At 50.9% G+C, this 23,324-nt stretch overlaps 9 protein-coding genes across 9 annotated transcripts; 2 read left to right on the top strand and 7 right to left on the bottom strand.

Moving 5' to 3' along the window:
• Positions 1 to 626: 626 nt before the first annotated feature.
• Positions 627 to 2,177, bottom strand: ALT_2277 (transferase family protein; the record flags this gene model as incomplete). The annotated part of the gene is made up of 1 exon (XM_033559639.2): positions 627 to 2,177. One exon carries the CDS (start codon positions 2,175 to 2,177, stop codon positions 627 to 629), a length of 1,551 nt encoding a protein of 516 aa, XP_033415530.2.
• A 597-nt stretch (positions 2,178 to 2,774) lies between these two features.
• On the top strand, positions 2,775 to 3,709 carry ALT_2276 (putative oxidoreductase C162.03; the record flags this gene model as incomplete). The annotated part of the gene is made up of 2 exons (XM_033559638.2): positions 2,775 to 2,802; positions 2,847 to 3,709. The coding sequence occupies 2 exons, from the start codon at positions 2,775 to 2,777 to the stop codon at positions 3,707 to 3,709; spliced, it is 891 nt and encodes a 296-aa protein (XP_033415529.2).
• Positions 3,710 to 4,071: 362 nt separating this feature from the next.
• ALT_2275 (uncharacterized protein) lies at positions 4,072 to 5,943 on the bottom strand (the record flags this gene model as incomplete). Its single annotated transcript, XM_033559637.2, has 1 exon — positions 4,072 to 5,943. The coding sequence occupies one exon, from the start codon at positions 5,941 to 5,943 to the stop codon at positions 4,072 to 4,074; it is 1,872 nt and encodes a 623-aa protein (XP_033415528.2).
• Positions 5,944 to 6,872: 929 nt separating this feature from the next.
• Positions 6,873 to 7,796, bottom strand: ALT_2274 (putative carboxylesterase; the record flags this gene model as incomplete). The annotated part of the gene is made up of 1 exon (XM_033559636.2): positions 6,873 to 7,796. The coding sequence occupies one exon, from the start codon at positions 7,794 to 7,796 to the stop codon at positions 6,873 to 6,875; it is 924 nt and encodes a 307-aa protein (XP_033415527.2).
• A 461-nt stretch (positions 7,797 to 8,257) lies between these two features.
• ALT_2273 (low-affinity potassium transport protein) lies at positions 8,258 to 10,814 on the bottom strand (the record flags this gene model as incomplete). Its single annotated transcript, XM_033559635.2, has 6 exons — positions 8,258 to 8,965; positions 9,018 to 9,231; positions 9,293 to 9,360; positions 9,414 to 9,483; positions 9,583 to 10,475; positions 10,548 to 10,814. The coding sequence occupies 6 exons, from the start codon at positions 10,812 to 10,814 to the stop codon at positions 8,258 to 8,260; spliced, it is 2,220 nt and encodes a 739-aa protein (XP_033415526.2).
• A 585-nt stretch (positions 10,815 to 11,399) lies between these two features.
• On the bottom strand, positions 11,400 to 12,677 carry ALT_2272 (sphingomyelin phosphodiesterase; the record flags this gene model as incomplete). Its single annotated transcript, XM_089599294.1, has 3 exons — positions 11,400 to 11,486; positions 11,532 to 12,394; positions 12,506 to 12,677. The coding sequence occupies 3 exons, from the start codon at positions 12,675 to 12,677 to the stop codon at positions 11,400 to 11,402; spliced, it is 1,122 nt and encodes a 373-aa protein (XP_089456440.1).
• Positions 12,678 to 15,724: 3,047 nt separating this feature from the next.
• Positions 15,725 to 16,909, bottom strand: ALT_2271 (glycoside hydrolase family 12 protein; the record flags this gene model as incomplete). The annotated part of the gene is made up of 4 exons (XM_033559633.2): positions 15,725 to 15,995; positions 16,055 to 16,473; positions 16,534 to 16,589; positions 16,642 to 16,909. The coding sequence occupies 4 exons, from the start codon at positions 16,907 to 16,909 to the stop codon at positions 15,725 to 15,727; spliced, it is 1,014 nt and encodes a 337-aa protein (XP_033415524.2).
• A 1,222-nt stretch (positions 16,910 to 18,131) lies between these two features.
• Positions 18,132 to 20,468, top strand: ALT_2270 (glycosyltransferase family 2 protein; the record flags this gene model as incomplete). The annotated part of the gene is made up of 3 exons (XM_089599293.1): positions 18,132 to 18,374; positions 18,472 to 19,158; positions 19,215 to 20,468. 3 exons carry the CDS (start codon positions 18,132 to 18,134, stop codon positions 20,466 to 20,468), a joined length of 2,184 nt encoding a protein of 727 aa, XP_089456439.1.
• A 915-nt stretch (positions 20,469 to 21,383) lies between these two features.
• On the bottom strand, positions 21,384 to 23,222 carry ALT_2269 (glycoside hydrolase family 47 protein; the record flags this gene model as incomplete). The annotated part of the gene is made up of 1 exon (XM_033559631.2): positions 21,384 to 23,222. One exon carries the CDS (start codon positions 23,220 to 23,222, stop codon positions 21,384 to 21,386), a length of 1,839 nt encoding a protein of 612 aa, XP_033415522.1.
• Between the last annotated feature and the right edge of the window lie 102 nt (positions 23,223 to 23,324).

Genomic DNA, 23,324 nt, shown 5'->3' with positions numbered 1-23,324 from the left:
GCTATCTAGGGTTATATTTCTAGAGGGCAGACTATGGGAACGCCTGCCTACTCGAAGGTGAAGAAGCAACATGCCATGTACTTCTTGTGCCTTCTCCGTCAACAGCAGACTGGCAAAATATTCAAGTCTCCAAGGAGCTGACAAGCGTCGACAAGCATCGCCGGAGTGGTCTGTGTATACTTCAACAACCTGACAGATATGGCATAGACACTATGGCCTGGGGACTGGTTATTCGTCTTGGTTTTTCTTTTTTTTTTTAGTTCCTCAAGTCGTTCGCCTTTTCGTTTCTTATCTGACGGGGTTTCCAACAAACTCGTCTTCATCAGCAGCTACTACCTTATGCGTCAGATTGTATCGATAGGCAGGACGCTGCTTATAATGACGATGTTATTCATCCATCTTATACAAATCTGTTGGATTTCTACCTGATTTATGGGCTACACTCTGTCATCTAGGATACTTTCTGTATCCTGGGTTTTTCCCATATGATCGAACTGCAGTATGACAGGTGATATGATCTCTACAGTTGGCCGCCGCATTGAAATGAGGAGGATCGATTTTTGGATTTGGAGCAAGGTCTGAGCTCTATATTCTAAATTTTCAGACCGAAACCAGTATCAGGTATACTACAGCGTAAACTGCCTCCGTTCAGCCAGGAACCTCTCCATGACCTCCTCCTCCAGATACAGTGCCACATCCACCCCGTTATCATCGACCCCCGATTCCATAACCTGCACCTCCCCATCCAACTTGGGCAAAACAGCATGCACATACCGCGGACGGTTCCCATCGCCCACAAAGTCCACTTCGTACACTTTCAGTCGCAACCAGGAGGTTACAAGGACATGTCGGGTCCCCAAGAACGCCTGCCACAGCCGCTGCGGGGAGATCTCGTACGCGGCATCGTGGAGCATCGCGCCGATCTTGTCCGGCGTGAATAGGGACATTGTCTGTCGGATTTCGCTGGCGATTGTTCCGATGGATGCAGCGCAGAGGGCCTTTGCTGAGGAGCCTACGTGAGTGAGGAAGAGCGGTGATCCGAGGAATGTCTCGGGTAGCGGAGGAGACACACGTGTTCGAACGCCAATGGAAAGATCTAGGAAGACTGAGTCGGAGCAATCGGCGAGATTCCTGGCACGGTTGATGGAGATCCAGAGGTGAGCTAGTAATGCGTCGAGTCGAGAGATATCCCCACGACCTTCTGCAATCGCTTTCCGTTTGAATTCTGCCAATTGATCCCCTGAGAAATGGATCTGTGTATAGCGAATTGGCCTGGACAGGTCCCACGTCATCCATGGTGCAGATGTCGATGGAGAGAGTTCGGTTCTGTCCAGTAGCTCACGGGAAGGCATCGAGTTCAGCGTATTGGACACCAGTACCTTCGGATATCCCGGATCGTCCGTCTTCCACCAGTCGAACCGGTGCAGTGGCAGTTCACACGCTGTCGCAATCAGTCCCGGATCCGGCGCTGGGCCGTCAATATCCCCGGCGGCATGTGAGTCTAACAGCGCTGGATCAAAGACAGGAGCGCCCATCAATGACTCTGTGTATTCTGAACCAAACGCCGCTCTACTTGCAGCCGCCCACTGATGCACAAATACCATTAATGTCTGAGCATCGGCTAGGGCATGCGCCATTTGGATTGCAATTGCGTATGCGCCATCCTTTAGTAGCGTGATTTGCACTTGCATACCGGGTAATCCCTGGTATGCACGCAGATCATGCAATGGCAACGGGCTCTCACTCAGGAAATCTTTCTGGGGGAAATTGTCCCCTTTCCAAGTTCCGGCGCTTGCTCGTTCCCGGGCTGAAGGTACTAGTGATCCAATTGAGACGTTGTCTCGTCTGACGACACACCACTCAACTCCGGGATCATTAGGCGTCCCGTAGACGATCATGGGCCGGTTGAAGCGCTCGGTGTGAAGGCCGCCCTCTCGAACCGGGGCCCATTGCAGCTGACCGGCCCATTGGGGGTAATCGGATAGGGTTTGCACAAATGAGGATTGGAGACGATCGATGAATTCCTTTTCTTGGATATTATCTGGAAAACGCTCAAATAGCCAAATGGCGCCTGCTGGGGCAAATCGGGCAACGGTAGCATCGAGGATGGATAAAGGAGTAGAGACGGGTGAAGAGCGGTGAGAATGAGGGAAAAGACGAGTTTCGTACAGTTCCATTTTTTTCTTGATTGATGGTCTCTTGGAGATCCTGAATTTTCTGGGTATATGGACCATACGCTAATAAGTATGCTGTTTTTGTCTTGACCAGTAGAAATGTGTCAAGATGAGCCAAAATGAGTCAAGCAAACGATGAACAATCCAATCAAACCGTGGCCCTTTGCCTGCATAGGTTAAGCTTCATAACGAAATTAGCAAACCAATAACATCGGCAAGTATCACTCTTAGCGCTTACTCATTGTCTTGTACGTGTCCCTTCGCTTGGAGTGACGATCCAACGTCAGCCGTTCATGGACTTCGTTATTGGATGAGAGGGGGGATAACGGCACGTCTGAAGCGGGGTCTTGTTGTGGATAATGCGGTCTGACAGTCTTCCCTATGGATGGAATAATCCTATCTTAGCCACGCTATAGATGCTGACAGCTTCATGGCGTGCCATTCGTCAACATCTCCGTCTTCAACATGTCCGTCTATGTCCGCAGGCCGCGTTGCCTCTAGTCTTACTGTGTGAGGCGGGGGTATATATACAACAATCTCCCGCTCAACAGGTCTGACAGTAATAGCATTCACCACTACAAAAAGACAGACAAAATCAATATGCCTGACTCATCAACCGTCTGGTTCAGTATGTACTCCCTCCCATACACCAGCTCTCAACTAACATCACAGTCACCGGCTGCTCCTCCGGCCTGGGAAAATCCCTTGCCAGCCTCGTCCACAGCGCCGGCCACCGGCTAGTGGCTACAGCCCGCAACGTGGACTCGCTCTCCTACCTCCCCGATGGGCCAAATGTACTCAAACTTGCCCTGGATGTCACCTCAAAACCAGCCATCCACGAAACCCTGTCCGCCACAGTCGCCAAATTCGGCCGCCTCGACGTAGTCATCAACAATGCCGGCTACGTCCTCATGGGCGATACAGAAGCCATCCCCGAGTCCGATGCCCGTCTCCAACTCGACACCATCTTCTGGGGCCCAGCTCTCATTTCCCAGGAGGCTGTCCGCATTTTCCGCGAGGTCAACCCCGCCGGAGCGGGCGGGACCATTGTGCAGATCTCCTCGATTGGAGGGTACATGACCTTCCCCGGGAGTGCGTTCTACCACGCTGGGAAGTTCGCGTTGGGTGGCTTCACGGAGTCTTTCGCCAAGGAGATGCATCCCGACTGGCGGATTCGGTTCATGATTGTTGCGCCGGGTGGCATCAAAACTAACTTTGGGAGTAATGGGAAGTTTTTGCCTAGGCATCCGGCGTATGATACGCCCGAGGGTCCGCTGAATCAGCTCTTGGCGTATATGATGAATCCGGCGGCCCTGGCGTCGTTCTCGGAGGCGGATGACTGCGCCAAGGTGCTTTTTGATGTTCTTGTTGGGCAGGATGAGAGGCAACTGCCCGGGAGGTTGCTGCTAGGACCGGAGACGCTCCCGTTATTGGAGGCGCAGCTGAAGAAGACTCAGGAGGAGATGGAGGCGTGGAGGGATGTGACGGTCAGCACGTCGTCAACCGGTGGTGCGAAGGATGTGCCGATTTTGTGATTTTGAAATGTGATGTTTGACCTACCTATGCATTTACTGCAGTAGTCTATGAGTAAACCACAGATTCGATCCATACAGGGAGTCAGAGGACTTAGTAGATGAGCTCGATCTTGATTCATTCAGGTACTAAAGAGATGATGTACACGTAAGCGCGTTATCCCAGAGATTATTTTCTTTCCAAATCGTCACCAGCCTAAGCAGACCTCCCATATTTCAAGTCAATCAGTTGATGTCCCGGAACAAAATGGACATCCTCCGAAACGAGCCCTAAAACACCCCCATAACTCCATCGCGGCAAGCAAGGGTACACAGGCGACATAGGGCCCTTGGGGCAGGTGCTAAGCATGCACCCCTAACCAACTTTAGATAGTCATCCACATTCGCTTTTCTTTTTCCCGCAGCGCTCGAACAATGGTCCTGTGGTGGTTCTGTTGAGCCCACTCGAGTAGTGTTTCTGCGTGACCTTCGTGGACAATGGTATGAGAGGTGAGACGGTCATCCTTGAGGATGAGGAGTTTAATCAGTTGTTGATCTCTATGAGCGCTGAGGTAGGCGATAATAAAGCCGATTAGCCAATATTCGTCCAGAGATGCTGTGGTAACATCTTTGTGGCGGAGAAATCGCTCCATGCAAGTTTCGAAGGGCCGTCTATCCTTTAACCCGAGAGAGGTTGTTAAACAGTCGCTGACCTCATGCATCGCAATCGCTAGCGCAGTGTCGCCGTTTGAGTTTCTGGAGTTCAGTTCAATCCCATCGAGGACTAATAGCATATCAACAAGGGCGATGTCCCCATTGAGAACTGCCCGGTCCAGTACGGTTAGATCGTCGGGATCCCTATCATTAGGATTGATTTGTGCCTTTTCGAGTACAGTCTTTGCCAGTGAAAGGTCTCCAGATTTTGCAACGGCGGAGAGCAGCGTTTGACTTTTCTTACTGCTGATGGGCTGGCTCTGGTCAAGGAGAATTTCTGAGAGAAAACAATTGCCGCACTCAAGAGCGCTGCATAGTGACTTTTCCAGCTTCCTTTTCCCTCGGATAGTCGGAATTGTAGCATCATGGGCGATTAGGAACTTCACAGTCTCATCCGTCCCTGTCTTCCTCCACCCATGCGTCATAGCCCACCACAGTGGTGTTTGTCCGTCTTGATCCTTGGAATCCACGTCAACCTTGCCCGTCGAGAGAAGCAGTCGGATGACCTCGACCTGCTTGTGTTCTGCAGCAATTGAAAGAGTTGTGCGTCCCGTATCAGTTCGTGCCTCGGGCTCGAAACCATTCGCAAACAACATCTTCATGATCCCTGCTTGGCCGTGTTCTGCAACGAAGAATAAGATTCCAGAGCGATCAAGTTCTCCCGGGAGCTGTCCCGCCCCTTTTGACCATAGCAAGCTGAAGATTTCTTCGTATCCGTACTGAGCGCTGAGCCGATACAGCTGCAGGAGATCCGGGTCCGTATCATAGTTGACCGAGCTCGCGGGGTGCTCAAGGAGTGCTTGTATTGTCCGGCGATGCTTCAATTTGACCTTCTCGGGGCCCCAGGAAATTCGGTTTCCAAGAGTCTCCACTGCAGCTGAGAGAGCTGTTCTGTAAGACATGTTATCCCTCACAGTAACATCGACCGAGGGATTTGAGAGCAGTGTTCTGACAACGAACACATGGCTCCTTTGCGCTGCTAGGCGGAGTGGCGTGCAGCCCCTGTCATCAGCACAATTGACATCCACGTTCGGACACTTCAGCAGAATCTTAACAATATCGTTGAAGCACTCGTAGGCAGCATATGCAAGAGGTGTTTGTCCATCATCGTTCTTGACGTTCGGATCGACCCCGTCTCTGGTCAGGAGAAACCGCACAACTTTGGGTGAGCGATTGATCACAGCCTTCACCAAAAGTGGAATCCCTTCTGTTTGTTCCACAGCCCTGACATCGACGCTGTCCTGCAAAAGAAGTACCTTCATCGCAAGCACTGAGTCGTGCTCAGCGGCCAGGCTAAGCAGTGCTGGCCATGGTGCTGATGCGCCAGCGTCGAGAGATTTCCATAGTGTGCTGTTCCGGTTATGCTGGACGGCCCAGAACAATGCTCGATTCCGTCCTCGTTTAGCGTCGCGTCGGTAAAGTTCGAAGTTGAAGACCGAGTAGAGAGGGGAGCAGGTTTGAGCCAGAGCATTCAGATCGCGATCACAGTCAACGTGAGAAGCTATCTCGTACAGCACATCAAGGGGGAGGTTGAGGAGTGACATGGCTTCGAGAGACCACTGGGCCCACTCTGCTGGTCAAGATGCTGCTGAGTATGATTCTTACTTTTCTGGTATATGAAGGCAGGTTAGCTATCGTAATGAATGGTGAAGGGTAGTTATGGAAGTAAACGTAAGATTCTGGAGCGAAACCTTTTGTGTTGATGATATTTTTATGCGAGAGGATGGCAAAAAGTGAGGTGGCATTAAGGGAGATAGTTATTTATCCATTCACTACTCTACTTGACTTCCTAAAGAAAAGTGCTTTAGGCATTAGCAAAGAGTGCAGAGAGAGCAGAGAGATGAAAAAAAAAATTGAATGAATACTAAGACAGAGTTACTTCACTGATCTAGGACAGTCCTGCAGGGTATCATTATCCATCCTGGATATCCATCACCCCTAATATCAGTCTTAGTACAGTACTTTTAAATAATTAGAAAGATGTAACTATATTATATAGGTACAGCACAAATCTGCTACTTCTACTCAGCAACCCCATCAGTAAGACTGTCACCTAACTTCCCAGAAGTAGGCTTTGTCAAATACACTGAACCGAATCATTCAATGAGATCACCTGCTATCGAAGATCCCGCAAGCTGGTCATAGTCCGTCTTGATCCATTCTTGCCAGTACCACGCTGATGCAGCGACTGGATACCTTCCCTGGCTGTTGGCAGATTAACCTCTAAACTTCCGGTCAATAAAAACTGCTGGTGCTCGAGAGTCGATAAGCAAGATAGAATAGCTAATCCGCCATCAAGCATGCCGTTGCGGCGGTGTTTTGTACACGATGAGTGGTTTAGTCGCTAACAGGCTCCTCAAATTACAGGATGGAATATATATCACTGAGAACATCGTACATTACAAACGCTCATGGATTGGATGTCCAGGCCTGGCGCGGACAGAAATCCCAGCGCAATATCCACCAGTGTTCGTCAACCACTCTCGCCTGCGACCTTCTTCAACATATCCACAGCAAGACCATAAGCCTCATCCCGCGCCTGGACACAATTCCCATCCGCGTTCTTCTTGTCAAATGCATGGCCACAATCTTTCATCCTCCGAATAACTACATTCCTGCCACTTGCTACGCCTTCCATCTCGGCCTTCTTCGCCAAGTCCTCCGCCTCGAGCGCTGAAGAGTCCAACTCCGCTGTTACAACAAGCATATTAGCAGGATACTTAGATGCATCAGCATACGCTGGCGAGATCCTCGGATCTCGAGGATCCATGGTCCCTATGTATGCTTCCCGGAAGATCCTTGTCCAGAACGGCGATCGCGGCTTCGCATGCAGGGCTGGGGCCTTCCTCACGCTCGGGTCCCTAGCGAGATCCGTCGCAGGATAGAAGGCAATGGTCGACTGGAAGGTGCCAGGAGGAAACAGCGTTGGTGCCACGAGCGCAAGGGTACCGCCTGATGAGAACCCGGACACGGAGACTTGTGAGGTGCTGTACTCCTGTGGCCGATCAAGCACGTATTTAACCGCGTCCTCGACGTCGTGGACCGCCGCGGGAAATGGGTACTCGGGTGCGAGTCGGTACTCGACGTCTAGGACGACGTAGCCGGTGGTTGTGGCGATGAACCGGCAGAAACTGTCGTCGGCGCCATAGAGGGGAATTGCGAAGCCGGAGCCGTAAAAGTTGAGCAAGACTCGATGGGGACCCTTGCTTCCTGCGTACTGCCCCGACGGTTTATAAAGGTGCGCTTTGATAGTGCGGCCTTTATCGCGTGATGGAATTCTTAGTACGGAGTCAGGACGAGGCCTCGGGGGCGATGCGAGGATCCTGACGATGAGCCTGTAGAAGGAGACCAAGACTTTAAGGCGCAGATAGCGCAAGAAGCTGGAAAGACTGGCCATTGAGGATGGATGCAGCTACTGTCCAACAAGTAGTGACTTCTACCTCTATATTGGGGGTGGGAATACGGCGTAGTTGACTTGCTTGAGCTGATCAGGCAGCCTTCACCGTCCAGTGGGGGTTGACTTTGCTATATAAGCACCAGTGGCTCGGATGCAGTTAACTTAGATTGGCTGAAGCTCTATTAAGTAGATACCAGCAATTTCGTATTCTCGCCAATGACGGCTGAGCAATCGTAAAATGACTCATGATCGGGTGATCTGCAGTACCCCCGAACATCAATCCAGTGTCCTTGTTAATTGCCAAGGAAGATTGTATTCCTAAATATAAGGGCCTTCCTAGGTAATTCGTGGCAAAATCTTTAGAACGACACTCTATGCTTCCATGCCATGAGATTATCGAACTCTTCCAGGGTTAGAAGTAATATGGCAAAGTGATCAGCTATACAGAGTTGCTTGGGGTATTATGCCATCGTCCGACTTCGACTTCGACTCATCGTCCATTCCAAGCGGATGTGTGCGTCTTCCTGTTCGGCCTGGATGAGGTTCTCCCCGGGCAACAGAATAGCCTTGTCGATCGCGACAGGCAATCCACGGTGCCGGCCACGCAGCATCACCGCGCAGAGGACGAGCTTGCTCAGGGTATGCCAGCCTCCCGAGAAACTATACATTTGATCCGGGAGGCCCGTGCTGATTCCCACAGTACCATAGGCACTGACCGTCTCGAAGATAATGTTAAAGGCGGAATATGTCACCGGGTCGCGGGTAAAACTACCCGCCTCCACGATACAGATAATGATGACGGCCAGGGCAATCCACCAGAGGTCATAGGCTAGTTGCGCCCGCAGCTGCTGTTGAATAAAGTAAAGCCGACCAGAGGGTGACTTCCCGGGTAGGTTTTTCTCCTGGCTGTCGGGCTCCTGCGACGCTAATGGCAGATCGTCGGCGTAGATCCCCAGGCTGCGCTCCTCGTAGACGTTGGAGTTGCGCATGGTGATCACCACGGGATACACGGAAATGTACATCATAATCACATATATGACCTGCATACCCAGCTGAAGGGCGGAAATGCTGACGAGATAGAAGCCGCCGTTGCGCACACAGAGGGCCTGGAAAAGTCCGTCGAGGACCCGGGAGCCGACAGGAATCGTGTTGACAGCGGGATTGTCAATCTCCCTGGTTTCAGTATAATGTTTGCTCCGGGCGTGGGCACTCAGGACTTACATTTAGAACCTCGAACATCACCCAGTCAATCCCGTTGAGTACGACCACGGCGCAGAGTAGCCACCAGGTATGTGGTGAAGGAAAGAGATTGGTGTAGCATCGACGGGGATGATCCAACAGGAAATGCAGAGTACCGCGGGATTCGTGAAAGTAGGGATGCTTGGGCAGGAGCCGGAGCATCGCGTACAAGATCCATCGCAGAAATATCGGGTAGCTGAAAGACCTCATGAGTATGGGATCATGATAGGGTTTGAGATTCCGAGGAGTGGCCGTACCAGGTATTGCCCGCCAGGATCAATAAACCCATGGTGATGAGCATGAATGTTGATGATCGAAAGGGCACCTGCCGACTGAGGTCAGTGGATTGACGTTCCGGATGGACTATCCTGGTCTCACCATGTTGGCGTCCACAAGACTCATGCCGGAGTTGTTGAACGCGGAAATCGCAAAAAAGAAACCGGCCCACCTGGAGAAAGCAATCAATTCATGCCCAGAAGAGAAATAGGAACAGTGTGACGTAGTTCTTTAAGGGGGAAAAGACACGGAGATGGAATGGGGTATTCACCATGGAGCTAGGCCATTCGTCTCCGTAACTGTGCTTTTGTTACGGGCTACATAAGCCCCCACTGCCAGCCCTCCAAGAAACTGCCAGGCTACAAAGTAAACCGGCACAATGGTGGACAGCAGACACACGGCTCGGTATTCCACACCGCCGAGTTTGTCGCGTTCCTCTTCGGTCAGTGTGGGAAAGGTAGAATTTCGTCCGACGTGGTGTAGGAACGCCAAAGGTTCATGACCGGTGGAGGCTGGATCTTCTCCGCTTCTGGGCGCACAATCTGACGGCTCGGACCGCTGTCTGTAGTTCGTATAAGGCGGGAGAAGATGCGGTCGAGGATACCTGCTCGATGACTGTTCGCGAAGAGGTAGAACATCAGACGCGAAGGCAAGGTGGGAGTACTCCTCGCGACTATTGAGGTTTGCAGAGGTAGGTCTCGAGTTGACCGAAGATTTCCGCTGCAAGCGAGTAGGATTCTCCTCGCCGCGATTATTAGGGTTTGCAGAGCCAAGGGTGGAGGTGACTGAAGGCTTCCGATTCGAGGCAGTAGGTTTCTCCTTCGCGCTCTCTCCAGATGGTTGCCGTTGTTCGACTCCCGCAGCCGTCGCAACAGGCAGGTCAGCAACTCCACCACCTTGCTCTCCGAATGAGTAGCCGGAAGTTTGACGTGACACAACATTGCGGTCAGGTGCTTGGGTGCTACCAGCTGGCACATATCGCAGATTGAAACTGTCCGAGGTAGTCCCTCGTCGGCGGAACGACCGCGACAGGGAGAGGCTGGGGCCTGCTTGCAAAGACTCGCGCGCACTCCTTCTCTGCAGGCGTTGCGCTCGGATGATATCGCCGAACCTCTGCTCGAATGCGCGTCTGCGGGTCAAAAGGACGGCGATGGACACCCAAATCTACAACAGGCGTTGGCTGACACTCTCACACTGGCTTGCTGGTGCAGTAGGGAGGAAGTGTCTTGAGCTTACCGCGGAGCCGAGTACAATCAAGAAAAATAGCCACAGCTGCTGAAAGGTAGTCAGGGTTGACAGATTCACTGTGTTGAGGCCTGCCAGCGTCATAGCACTGACGGCGAGATACAGGGCATCAATATAACGGAGACTGCCGAAAGGCTGTGCAGCGCCCCAGAGGATGAAGGAGCTGATTAAACAGGTACCTGTAAAATAGGCATAGTGGAGGGTGAGAAACCGCATACGCGGACGTAGTCTCCTAATTAAGCTGTGTATTCGACCCATCTCAAGGGAGACCTGGAGACTGATGTGGTTACGGTACTATAATGGAATATGCATCACAAGATAATAACACTGTATGATAACCAATCAGCAGCCGCAGTAGCAAATCATCGTATAGCCTTAAATGACGAGGGACTCACCTTCTCATTTTCAAATACTGATGAAGACTGGCTATGAAGTAGAGTTCTGCATAGCTTGCTGTGGCCTTGTGGACAGGGATGTCACATGATGTCGGGTGGGCAGGTGAACGGTGAACCTTAGGCATGAAGCATCCTGGAGGATGATCACGTGGTACCAGGACTGCCCAAGATAGGTTGACAAATGCCTCATCGCTTATGTACGGACCTTCTGATTAGCTTCAAGACTTACGAAATAAATCAGCTTGCGTGGTACAAAGTAGAGGAGCTACAGAGCTACGGAAGTTTTCTTACTACCAGAGTGATAAAAGGAGTTTATCTCACTGCTCCGGAGGCAGATGAGGAAGGGTATACGCAGTTGGGCAAGCTCAATTTCAAGCTCACCTTCGATGCATATTTCTAGAAAGGATGATATCAGAATCATGCTGAGCCACTCTTGTTCTCATTGGAGCTAAATAGCCGTCTTATTGACAGTAGTGTTCAGAAAGCTCGATCCTAGCTTCTCCCCTGCAGCCGTCTTGAATACCGTCACGCTCTCCTAGAAGTTGGCAAACATAGCCCCAAAAACCGACGCGCCACATACACTCCCCGTCTTTGTGCCGCTGCTCGTATCGTCTCGTTTTCTGCGCTTGAAATTGATACCGGGGCTGATTCCAACGCAATTGTACTGCGCCTCGGCCGCTCGCAGCTGACAGATCTCCGATGTCTTGCAATCACCAGTGCAGCTAGTGACATCCCACCCTCTGGTCTTGCGGGAAATGTAGTCCTGGAACACGCTATCATCACTTTCAAACAATGCAGTGACATTGTGCCAGAAAGCGGGAGTCATTTCGCTCGCGCTATCTGTGACAGGGGGACTCAGAAGAGAACCGTAAGCCTCTTTGATGGTGTAATATTTCTGCCAGGTAGGTTTGCTCTGGTACGTCGAACTGGACATGTTGGCGACGTACACGGTGTAATCCAGCACGCCAAAGGTAACCGGATCGACCGAATAGACGCGAAAGGTCGGGTTCCCCGATGTCGGAGTGAGTGCGGGAGCAATATACGACATCATCGTCGCAGTCTGCGCACTCTGCTCTGCGTAGTTGGAGTAGACAATCTCGAACTCGTCTTTGTGGGTGTGGCCATAGAACAAAGAGGCGATGGTCGCGTCATACCGTTGGACAATCTGATTGAAGTAGTTGGATGCGTCGTGAAAGGCGTCTCCAGATCCCATCGGCATGTGGCCGAGCAGCCAGACTCGCTCGCCAGCGGTCTCCGCAGCGTCGAGCTCATTGACGAGCCAGGCAAGCTGCCCGCTTGGATCGATCTCCATGGTCTTTTCGTACAGCCAGAAGTTCTCCTTGTAGTACAGGTTTCTGTTGAAGGAGATTATACGCAGATTTCCGTTCGGGTACTTCACGGAATATGCCCCGTAGTCTTGGACCGTGGTGGCAGCCGTTGACCCTATCCATTACGTCCCGTCGGACGCAAGAGTATCGTACGCCCATAGATTTGAAATGGTTGTGTCGATGTCAGCTGGAGGAAAGGAATTGAAAGGCGCTGCGTCATGGTTACCAACCACTCCGTAAACGAGATTGAGGTATGATGGCATCCGAGCGTTGTAGGCATCGTTAAGGTCGTTAGTGACTTCGGTCTCATTTACCAGCCACACGGCGCCTTCTACAACGTCACCTGTGAAGATGGTGAATGCTGCGTTAGGGACCAGCTCCTGTATAGCCGCATACATGCTCTCCTCCAGACTAAGCGGAGTGTCGCAGCTGTGATCGCCAAACTCCCCTGCAGGATATCTGGTATTGCCGGGTGCGTCGGATGTTGTGTATGGCCGGCAGCAAATATGTTTCGTGCAGTTATAACTAGTAATATGAGAAATTGAAGTATCCTGCGGGGGGCAGGAGTGTTACTGGCGCCGGTTTCATAAGATAGGTCAACATGGATATCACTGATGTGTACGACCAGAATGGGTGTTTCTCCACTGGGCGAGGGGCGAGATGCATTCATCGGTTGGCCGAAGTGAAGTCAACCGCATAGTCTGTGACAGCCGGATAATCACAGAGGCCGAAGATTGTCGTGCAAAAGAGGGCGGCAGTGGTCGAGGGTATATCCATATTGCGAAGATCATGCGCCAATATAGGGCCTTCCCGAGCGATGGCACCCTCACAAATGTCCGAGTCTTCTACCTGCTCAAGATAAGTATTTGCTAAACTGTCTAAGAAAAGATTGCTTACCCCAGCTAGAATACAGACTTCGGTTATCACATCCACGAAGTCATCATTGCCCAGATGGGCCAAAATCTGTAGGACAACCAACAGCGACTGTATGGTCAGCGAAGGGGAGCTGACGGATACTTCTCCATCTGAGGTTAGGTCGAGGCGAATAACGCGTCATCTTGCAGAAGTCAACGAAATGATATTTGAGTCTGATTAAGATGTGTCTATCAGTGTTGTGCAGGACGAACAAAGTGTTCTTGCAGCCCGTTGCAAATTGGACGCTTTTCGACAGCGTCTGCCTGACAATAGCAATGCGTACTAACAGCGCGCCTTGAGCTCTCTGTGTACAGACAATGAACGAAGTATGGTCGAAAGCACAGTTTATCGAAGCTACCATGCTGTTTGGCTGGCTTGATGCTTTGACACAACAGAAGCTCGGCCGCACTCATGATGTCCACGCTGATGGGGTTGTTGTTGTTGATCGGTATTCATCCTCTTCAGACAGAGACGAAGTGGTTCGAGATAATATACTGTGCATAACTCAATGAGCAACACCAAATCTTACCCCGGACGCAGTCGCAGAACATTGTTCTGTCACACCTTAATTCGGGGATTGGAGCAAAAGCGCAAGAGAGGAAAAGGAAAGTGGGCTTACTGCGATTCGAATCAGTGCCCATTCACTGGATGGGTATTTAGCACGTGATGTTATGTTGAACCGTCCAATCACCAACTCTGATGGCTCTTTCGTTTTCGTCTCGTCGCTACCTTACCTTATTCGGTGCTGACTCTGGCCTACAATTGTGTCTTTTTCCATCCTGAGCGAAGATGAGTGGATCAGTGATGGCTTTCTTGATAAGAGAGGATACTCGAATTTTATCGATTGAATCTCGATGGCCTCGATCCTGTCTCGCTTTGAAACAGCCCAAGTGTGGGTTCTACAGTGACCCGTTTCGCGGTCCTCAAACACAACGGTGACCAACCATGACACAGAAAATCGATTACAGACTTGAGACAATGAGGGATCGATAGTGGAACTTGGATGGCTAGGCTCCCATTGTTTTATTTCGAACCCTTCCTGAAACATTCCTGGATAACGGCGTGCTTGCTCCACAGAATTCCTGTGAAGGTCCAAAAACGTGGGCTAAAAGCATAGAGAGGATGGAAACATCGAAGATCTTAGTTGAGGCCTGCATCTCCTACAAATTAGTACGGTCTGGGCTCTCAGGTGTCATCCTTGTTACCTACCCGGTCGCGTACACTCTGACAGGTTTGGTAACACAAAGGTCACCGTGCGTTTTCCCCCTTGCATGCGTAAGACACAATCAATTGACAAATCTAGACGCTATCTCGGACAGCTCTTGTTGCTTTGGCGCTCCGTGCCATTGGACTTGGGGATTAGATTGCCTACGCACTCCAGATTATCCAGAGCAGCACCAAAAAACATCACCAACGGGACCTCGAGGTTTGTTCAGCCGAGATAGGAAGTCTGATTAGTCGTATTCGGAAGTGATACGGGCGGCAGTGTCGTGGCCCGCCAACTGGCGCAGCCCTCATTCAAGATCGTCTGGTCGAGGCGATGAGCTGGAGTCAGTTGCTTCCATTCCTGCAGCAGATGTCCTGCCAGTCGGGTCCGGTTCCACACATCCTCTACAATCCAACGAAGCTTTGTTGCATAAAATAAACCAAGGGTCAATGGAAGATATATTTTCTATGCCAGGTGTAAATGACTTAGGACTCGTAAGTCAGCCAGGGACTTGGCTAATGTTGACGGAACGGGCGGAGCATATCTGCAGGTTGACGCTGGATTATATGATCTATCGACGGTGTTTGCCCATTTAGTGGCTTGAACCGTCGCACAACTAGCTGATTCGCGAACCAATGCGCAAGTCCAGGAATAATGGGCAACTGCCGTCAATAGTACCAATTACTGTTGCGCATTCGAGGAAGTACGACTCAGCAAGCGGGCAACTGCCGGTATTCTACGCCAACGGTTGCCATGCCATTGCTCGTGGACGGAGCGAGATGGAAGCGATATGGACCAACGGGACCACGGACTTCGATTTTGGGTCGTTGCCGTCATAATGTTATGACTTGGTGCATGCTGCTTGCACGTGTACGATAGACACTGCGGAGGATGCGATTGTTGTTGCCGATCGCAGGCGCATGTATATGGAGTGTCTGGACTACATGTGGTGGATGCAGTGCGTTTCCGTTTCTGGCGCCTAGTCTTCCGCAGTCTACCTTACAGTGTGTAGTTGCGGGCAAACCAAACAGGCCCACCTCTGACATACTTACCTATGCTTGCGGAAAACATCGCGACGCGAACATCAACAGTTTAGAGTCCCAGTAATGGCGATTCTGCACATCGTACGCAATGCTTCCAATGATTTGCACAGTCCATATGTTTGTAAACAGTATACGCAGCCCGGCTTGGTCCTTACAAGTGCCGTCCTCATCCGTGAGGACAATATACCAATGCTTCATTATCTATGTTCGATCGGATTCCCTCAAAACTCCCAAATGCTAATGAACAACAAATATATATATATATACCTCCTCATTCTCGTCATTGCAGATCTACCGAGAATTTGGGTGCCCAGAATGTGACATTCGTACTTGAAGAGAAGGCCTCGGTACCGAACTGGAAGATACCCATGTAGTCGGATTTTGACGGGTAAGCCTCCCCAGTCATGGAGTATAGATCGGTGATCAGAGGTAAGAGATCACCGGTGAATGTTTCCGTCGTCTTCCCCTTCGCCTCAGGATCGTTCGATGAGTCGCTCGTAAGCCACGTCAGAACCCACTGGTTCTTGCCGTTCTGGCCTGAATATAGGTTGCTGCAAACAAAGCGGTCAGAGAGAGAAGGGGCCCAACGGTCATCGGATAGTTTACTCACAAGATAGTTCCATTCAGCTCTTTGGTCGCAACTATGCCATCCTTTTGTCCAATGACCTGGGCGGCGGGCCCGAACTTCCCAAACCAGACCATCACTTCATGTGTATAATCGGAACTGTCGTTTACCTTCTCTTCGTGACTCATGAACATATCGATAGCGATGTTCGTATTGACAGATGCGGCAGTCAGTTCCGCCTCGTTGGTCGTCTCAGCGGGTGTGTTGCCTACTCCGTAGGTCCAGTGGAAATCGACATTCATATGCTGAATTTTCTCCAGAGAGATGGGCAACCCGTCATCAATCATCACGTTCGAGAAGGCGTGGACCGGTTGGGTCGACGGACCGGGGTCGTATTGCCATGTAACGGAGAACTCGGGTGCTGTGTTCTTGGTCGCGTATGTCCCGTTATCGAAGGTTGTGACCTTTTTAATCCTTGTTAACAAAGCTACATAGCTCCTACATACACGAGTCTCAACACTTACGTTCATGCATAATGCTCCGACTGTATTGTCGGACACACCCCATGGATTGGGATTTACTGCGGTAATGGTTAGTCATTCGAAACCAGATAGGAACTCTCAACGACGTACATGTGAAGCTTTGTCCTTTTGTCTCAGGTGTGATTCCGTAGGGGGTTGTCTGGCAGTACATTGTGTTGGACACTCCATTATGAGTAGTGCTACCACTGCCACCAGGAGGAACAGAGCCAGAGGAGCCCGACCCTGAACCGCCGCCGCCGCTGAAAAGAGGAGCTTGTCCTGTCGCATGTCGGTGCGCATCGATTCCCATCAAAGCACCTACAGTGCCTCCGATGGGGATGGCCAAAAGGCCGGCATTAACAACCCATCGAAGCACCATGATAGGTTTGACGTGAAGAACTCTGTGAATTCAGGTATGTAGAAGGAGGAAGGTCATGGAAGGTAAGATGATCTGTATTGGAAGCGGATATGGTCAGTGGCTCATTTGGGTGCTTTGGTCCAGTGGGGAGAGCGCGGTTATCAGCAAACATTTACCTTGGGTATCCGTAGATGTAAGGAAGGCGTAACTTACAGGGAAAAAGAAATGAATTATTTTTCATACTTTGATTTTTTTTAAGTGAGAAATCAGGGACTAAAACAGACTAATCATATGCTCGACGGGGATGGTCCCTGATAACGATTGGAGCTGATTGGTTGTGAAACTAGGTTAGTTTAGTGGCTGTAATGAGATAGAAGATCCTGAAATTTAAGATATTAGGTAAGAGGGCAGTGCAACCAAGGAATCTTCAAGAATACTGCAAATGTATTGGGCTGCGCGTACCTGAGAAGCATTTCCAGCAAGGTTTGGCAGGGGAAATTTCCTCTTTAGTGATCTTCTAGATGATACTTTCTTTGGTACTGTTGAGGGAGTCGACCATGGAATAGTTTCGAATGATGTGTCTTACCTGTATTGAATCCGTAACTGGCAGTACAACCAGGATGACGCAAGCGGAAAATCCTTCTCGGTGGGATCTATTTATATGGGCTTATCACAGGCTAGTGCGCAAACGGTGAGGCCCCACCCGTATTCTTATCGCTGCATCCAGATCACACTAGTTTCAGGGCCTCAGCCATTCATAATAAGTAATTAATGTAAGCCAAGGCAGCTGGTAAATGAGCACTAAATTACTGAGGGCAGATCTTTGCGGTAGGTCGCATGCTCTGGTTACCTTGGCCTTGGTTGGTATTGGACGAGGACTACTGGTAAGATAAATAAAAAAAAATCCACAACACTAAGGCAGAGGTACTCCGCCGTAGTACTGACATAGTGACAAGAAATAAGTACCTGCGGAAGACGCCGGACAAGGAACAGGCACCTCTCGCCCTCGCCCATCTTCCTGCCTCGTCTCTCGTTGAATCTGTCCATCCACCTCTAGTTCTACTTCCCTTGTATTCCAAAGCTCTTTGAGCTTATCACACTCGTTTAATTGCTCGGGAGTAGTTCTTTTAAATTCCAATCAGGATATCTCGTCTTTCCCCCTTCATACTTGGAATACTTCGACACATTCCGATCGGTTTGCTAAGTATTGACTGTCACCTATTTTGCTGCACTCGAGGCCAAAATGAACGGGCACTATGGCCAGGAGGACCAGGAGGAGAAGTTCGGACTTCAAGTCCATCGTCGAGGCCACAACAATCACAGCAGTTTCGACTCGCTAGATCAGCTGCCACCAGGAGCTCAAACGCCTATTCGAGCCGGTGAGATTCCTCTGGAGGACTATGCGTCTCCCGGATATCATTTCGCGACCGCTCGTTCGTCTCTCTGTCCAGAATCGTTTGACTCTCGTTCAGCATCACCATCTCCGGTAATTACAGCTCCACTAGTTTCTTCATTATGCACACAAAACTAACAAATATCTCGGTCACCAGTATCAACACAATCAGCTGCTTCAAAGTCATCAGAGTCTCGCTCCTCTCGTCAATGCCTCTCCGTCACCGTTGTTTGCAAAAGATTGGGTCCAGTCTGGGTCGATCGCTCGCCTTCATAAGCGTGATGACGCCGATATCTGGAGAGGATGGAAGCGATGGGTTTTCAGTCTTGTTCCCTTCCTCACGCTGGCCAACACCGGTCTCTACCTCTTCTATCTCGGGCTGCGCATCGCCTGTATTATTCTAGCTCAAAAAGCGGCTGGATACACTTACGCCGGCGCATGGGTTTTCGTAGCTATCGAGATCGCTGTTGCGATCCCCTCCTTGATGCACAACTGCTGGACAATGATGGCACTGAAGAAGAGAGGCCGACCCAAGCTGCGACTGACCGGAAATGATGTTCCTACCGTGGATGTTTTCGTCACCTGCTGCGGAGAAGATGACGAGGTTGTGCTGGATACTGTCCGTGGAGCGTGCGATCAGGACTACCCCCGCGACAGATTCAGGGTCATTGTGCTCGATGACGGCAAGTCGGCCACCCTGGAGGCTTCCGTCCGCCAGCTCGCCAATACTCACCCCAATCTCATCTACATGGCGCGAGAGAAGATTCCGGGCAAACCACATCACTTCAAAGCGGGCAACCTCAATTATGGCCTTGAGCAGGTGCACTATTTGCCTGGAGGCGCCGGCCAATTCATGGCGGCACTGGATGCCGATATGGTAATTTCCACTCGCGTTTCATCTTGACTTAAGCCGTCTCCTAACTAGTTTCACAGATTCCCGAGCAAGAGTGGCTGCGTGCCATCCTTCCTCATCTCCTTGTCGATCCCAAGATGGCCCTTGCATGCCCGCCGCAGCTGTTCTACAACACCCCTCCGTCTGATCCTCTCGCACAGAGTCTGGATTTCTTCGTGCATGTGATTGAGCCAATCAAGGATGCGATGGGTGTCGCTTGGTGCACTGGGTCCGGTTATGTCGTTCGACGCGAGGCCCTGGACGAGATCGGCAACTTCCCTCTTGGTTCGTTGGCCGAAGACGTCGCAACCTCCACAATGATGCTCGGAAAGGGATGGAAGACCGCGTACATCCATGAACCTCTCCAGTTTGGTACCGTACCGGAAGACTTTGGCGGACATCTTAAGCAGCGTACCCGATGGGCAATTGGAACCGTCGACACTGCTGTGAAGCTCAAATTCTGTCTGTGGGGTGACGCAGTTCGACAGATGACTGCTGCTCAGCGGTTTTCGGGATTCCTCTACGCAACACTCAGCTTGTACACCCTCCTTCTCACTGCCTCGATTTTCGCCATCCCCGTTATTCTTCTGTGGGGCAAGCAGCTTGTTGCCTATGCGACTCAGGAGCAACTTCGTTGGCTTATCTGGGCCTGCTTCGCCTCGACCATTTCCAACCGAATCTGCGAGTTTGCCCTCTTCATCCCCGCCGGGTACCACACCGGACAGAGAGGCTCGCGCTATCAGCTCTGGATGTCACCCTACATTGCCCTTTGTATTGTCCGCTCATTCATCCTCCCCAAATGGCTTGGTGGCCAGGCTCAGGCCTTCAAGCCGACCGGCTCACTCAGCTCGGCACTCGAAGAGCGTGATCCGAAACGGAGGAAGAACATGTTCGTCCGTCTGCGCGTGATCTTACTCAACTACATGGCCTTCTTTCACCTTGCCTTTGTGTATGTCACGCTCGTTGCGGTCGTCATCTCGTCGTATCGCTGCTTCGCGCAGGAGAAGAGCTTCCGAGATGTCATTCTCTGCTTGATCACACACGCCTTCTGGCCCCCGCTGACTTTCCTTTTCATCTGCACTTCGCTCTGGACTCCTGTCGCTTACGCCGTCGATCCTCCTGCCATGCCCGACCGTGAGGATCTGTTGGTCCGAGACCCCAAGACGGGAGTTGCGCATCCGACCGCCCGGAGCAAGAAGATTGCGTTCGGTGGTCAGGCGGCCTGGTTCGAGCTGGAGTATACAGTGGCGACGGCTGCTACGATTTTGATCTTCGTGTACTCGTTCTTTTTCTGAAATGATGTAAATGCATCGTGGTCTGTGATGCATTTGATGGCTGGATTGGCGTTGGGCTTCGCATTGTTCTAGACATTGCTCTACTTCACCCCCCAGCATTTACCCAAATAATGAATTCCAAATACGATGTCTATAATTTTATAACATGGGAATATGCGACTTGATGAATCAGACAGTATTTACTAATTAATGACACATGCTCCTCGACACGTAAAATCATACCGAGCCTATACACTACCCTGCAAAACATACGGAGTATGTGCCTTACATCCAGCTAGGGCGCAGGAAACAACAATGCCACTTAAGCAAGGGGCAATACAGGATAATTATAAATATTAGCCTAATGAGTCGACTGGACATACGCAATCCATTTGAGTTATTTAAAGTTGAGTTCGCAGATCGCTAATAGTGGCGGTGATGATCATAAGCACTTAATATACGAGGTACCCATGTTTTATTTGCTTGGCCGCCTTACCGGATGAGGAGCTGCCCCTGAGTGTTTCAGGGGCGACGGTGGGTAAATCGTAACGGAGCTGATGATCATAATGAAAATACTGCCTTGCAGGGCCACGTAGGGCTCGGATAGGGCCGCTGAGATCTAAGATTTCATTTGGGGTGGACAGTGCTTTGTTGTGTTGTTTTGTGCTCTTCCTAGCATATGCTCATGCAGAGCACGTGACTATAGCAGCCCTTTCTGGGCGGTAGGTGTATGTGGCCATGACTTGAGGACATGGTATATGTAGTTTGCCAGTCTGGTGATCGAATTAATCTGAACAAAATCTCCTGGAGAAAATAAAGCCAGGAACTGTAGCTGACTCTTCATGTTTGTGTACAACTGAGATACGGTGGCCAGTGTTTAGAGTAGATATATATACAGGTATCACGATCAACGTGAACAAGGAGATAAAACATAGTTCATTTCGCCCTCTTCAAGGGATGTGCCTCGGTGTTGAATATATATTCGTCAAGATTGATCAGATCGGGGCTGCTGAAGAGAAGAAAGAAATATTTGAGTGTCTCGCCCATCCAGAAGCTCTCCATCGAATCGGTCTTAGGAGGCTGGGGAACGGTGATGTCTGATAAAGCTGCGTTGGCAAGATCCGTCTCCGTAGCGTTTTGAATTGCTTCGAACATCGTCCAGCCGGCGTCGAGCAGATCCTCCCGTCCGGTGATTCGGTACAATATAAAGGCGGACTCGATAGCCTCCGGCCGCAGAAGGTAGCGCCGGTCTGCGATTGAAGTAAACCCCTTCGGAAGGCGTTGTTCGCGGATGGCCTCTGCAGCATCTTGGGTTTGTGGACCCTTTGCCCTACTCAGTACCTCCCTCTGCCATTGAGCTTCATCCCAGGAACATGAAGCCCCGGATGCGCAAGGCGACATATGAAAGACCTCTGGCATGATCCCTGATGGCAGCGCTTTGTACGTCCAGATGCAGCCATCCGTCAGCTTCCGGCCCAGATCAACATGGGTGTCATTCTGCATCAGTCGTCCGCCCAATGTCATCATCCCCCCAGCAAAACAGATCAGATGTTCGCCCTTGGGCTCTAGAGTGACACGGTTTGGCTGACCCGCTTCGCTCACGATACGCGCAGCGCCGGCAACGAGGATATCGGCGCCCTCAGGGGTCATCGGACGGAAGAGACTATGTCGAATGGCAGTATCCATCGCGTCACGGTACATGCTTTCGTACATTGGGAGGACACCACCGACGAGCGCATGCATTTTAGGGAGGTACTCATAGACCGAATCCGCCATAGCGCCCAACGTATACGTCGTGTCCTGTGTGAAATCTTCTTCGCGCGCGTTAACAACCACAGGCCACATTCCTGGCAGTTTCGTCAGGTCCTGCTGACGGTAGAAAATTCCCATCACGCGGTGGATCGCATCGAACCATTTCGGGTCGCCGGTGATTTGAGACAGCCGGGTAAATTCCAGCGTGAAAGATCCGATCTCTGCTACCAGCACGCCCTCAGGCGCCACCTGTTCCTCCCCGCGAGCGGCGCTCTGAAAGTCCCACCGGGTAATGGGCATGCGATTAGGGGTGTCGAACGCGGCGTAGAGCATTTCGCCGACCTCAACGGCTTTGTTTAGCAGGCGTTTGTCATGACTCAAATCGTAGGCCGCCAACAGACCGCCCAGGTATCGAATATTGGTCTCAAAAGTATTGATCTGGCTGAGAGAGGTTGTCTCAAAGTTGATCTGCACGACTGCTGACACGGCTTCCTCGAACTCCTCGTGGAGTCCCATCATCCATAGGGTGTCAAGGCTGTCCACGAGTGTGGCCCCCCATCCACCAAACCAGTTGCGCGTTGTTCCAGATAGAGGCGTAACCTCATCAGCCATCCATGCGCGAGACTTGTAGGCAGTCCAGCATCGGATGAAGGCATCTTTTACTGCCTTTTGCCGTTGCTGACGAACTTGCGCCTTTTGAGGATCCGTCTCTGCGGGAAAGTCTGCCTGCACTTTTGGCAATTTCCGTGGCCTTTCTGTCGGCAGCGGTGTTATTGACTGGACCGGATACCTTGTCGGACGACGAGTCCATAAGAAAGTGGGCTCTGCGACAGGTGCTTCTGGTCTGCTGTCATTCGAGACAATGTTGTCATCTGAAGATGGAGCAACTTCATCGTGAGAAGTCACTTGGCCTTTGACTTCTGTCGAAACAGGCCAAGAAAGCCTTGACAAATAAAAGTAGGCACAGATGAGGCCGAGAGCAGTGACTGACACGATGAACGAGTGGCGTCGCTTGATGTTCATGTTTAAAGAATGACTGATTCTGATGAGACCAAGCAGAAGGAATAGAAACCAAAGCGGTATGTAAATGAACCTTGTTGCATAGATGAAGTCACATTCGGGACA

The sequence above is a fragment of the Aspergillus lentulus genome, assembly GCF_001445615.1.
Source record: "Aspergillus lentulus DNA, contig: Alt04, strain: IFM 54703, whole genome shotgun sequence".
Taxonomy (NCBI): Eukaryota; Fungi; Ascomycota; class Eurotiomycetes; order Eurotiales; family Aspergillaceae; genus Aspergillus; species Aspergillus lentulus.
Note: the sequence above shows the minus strand (reverse complement) of the source record. Positions and strands in the feature narration are given on the sequence as shown.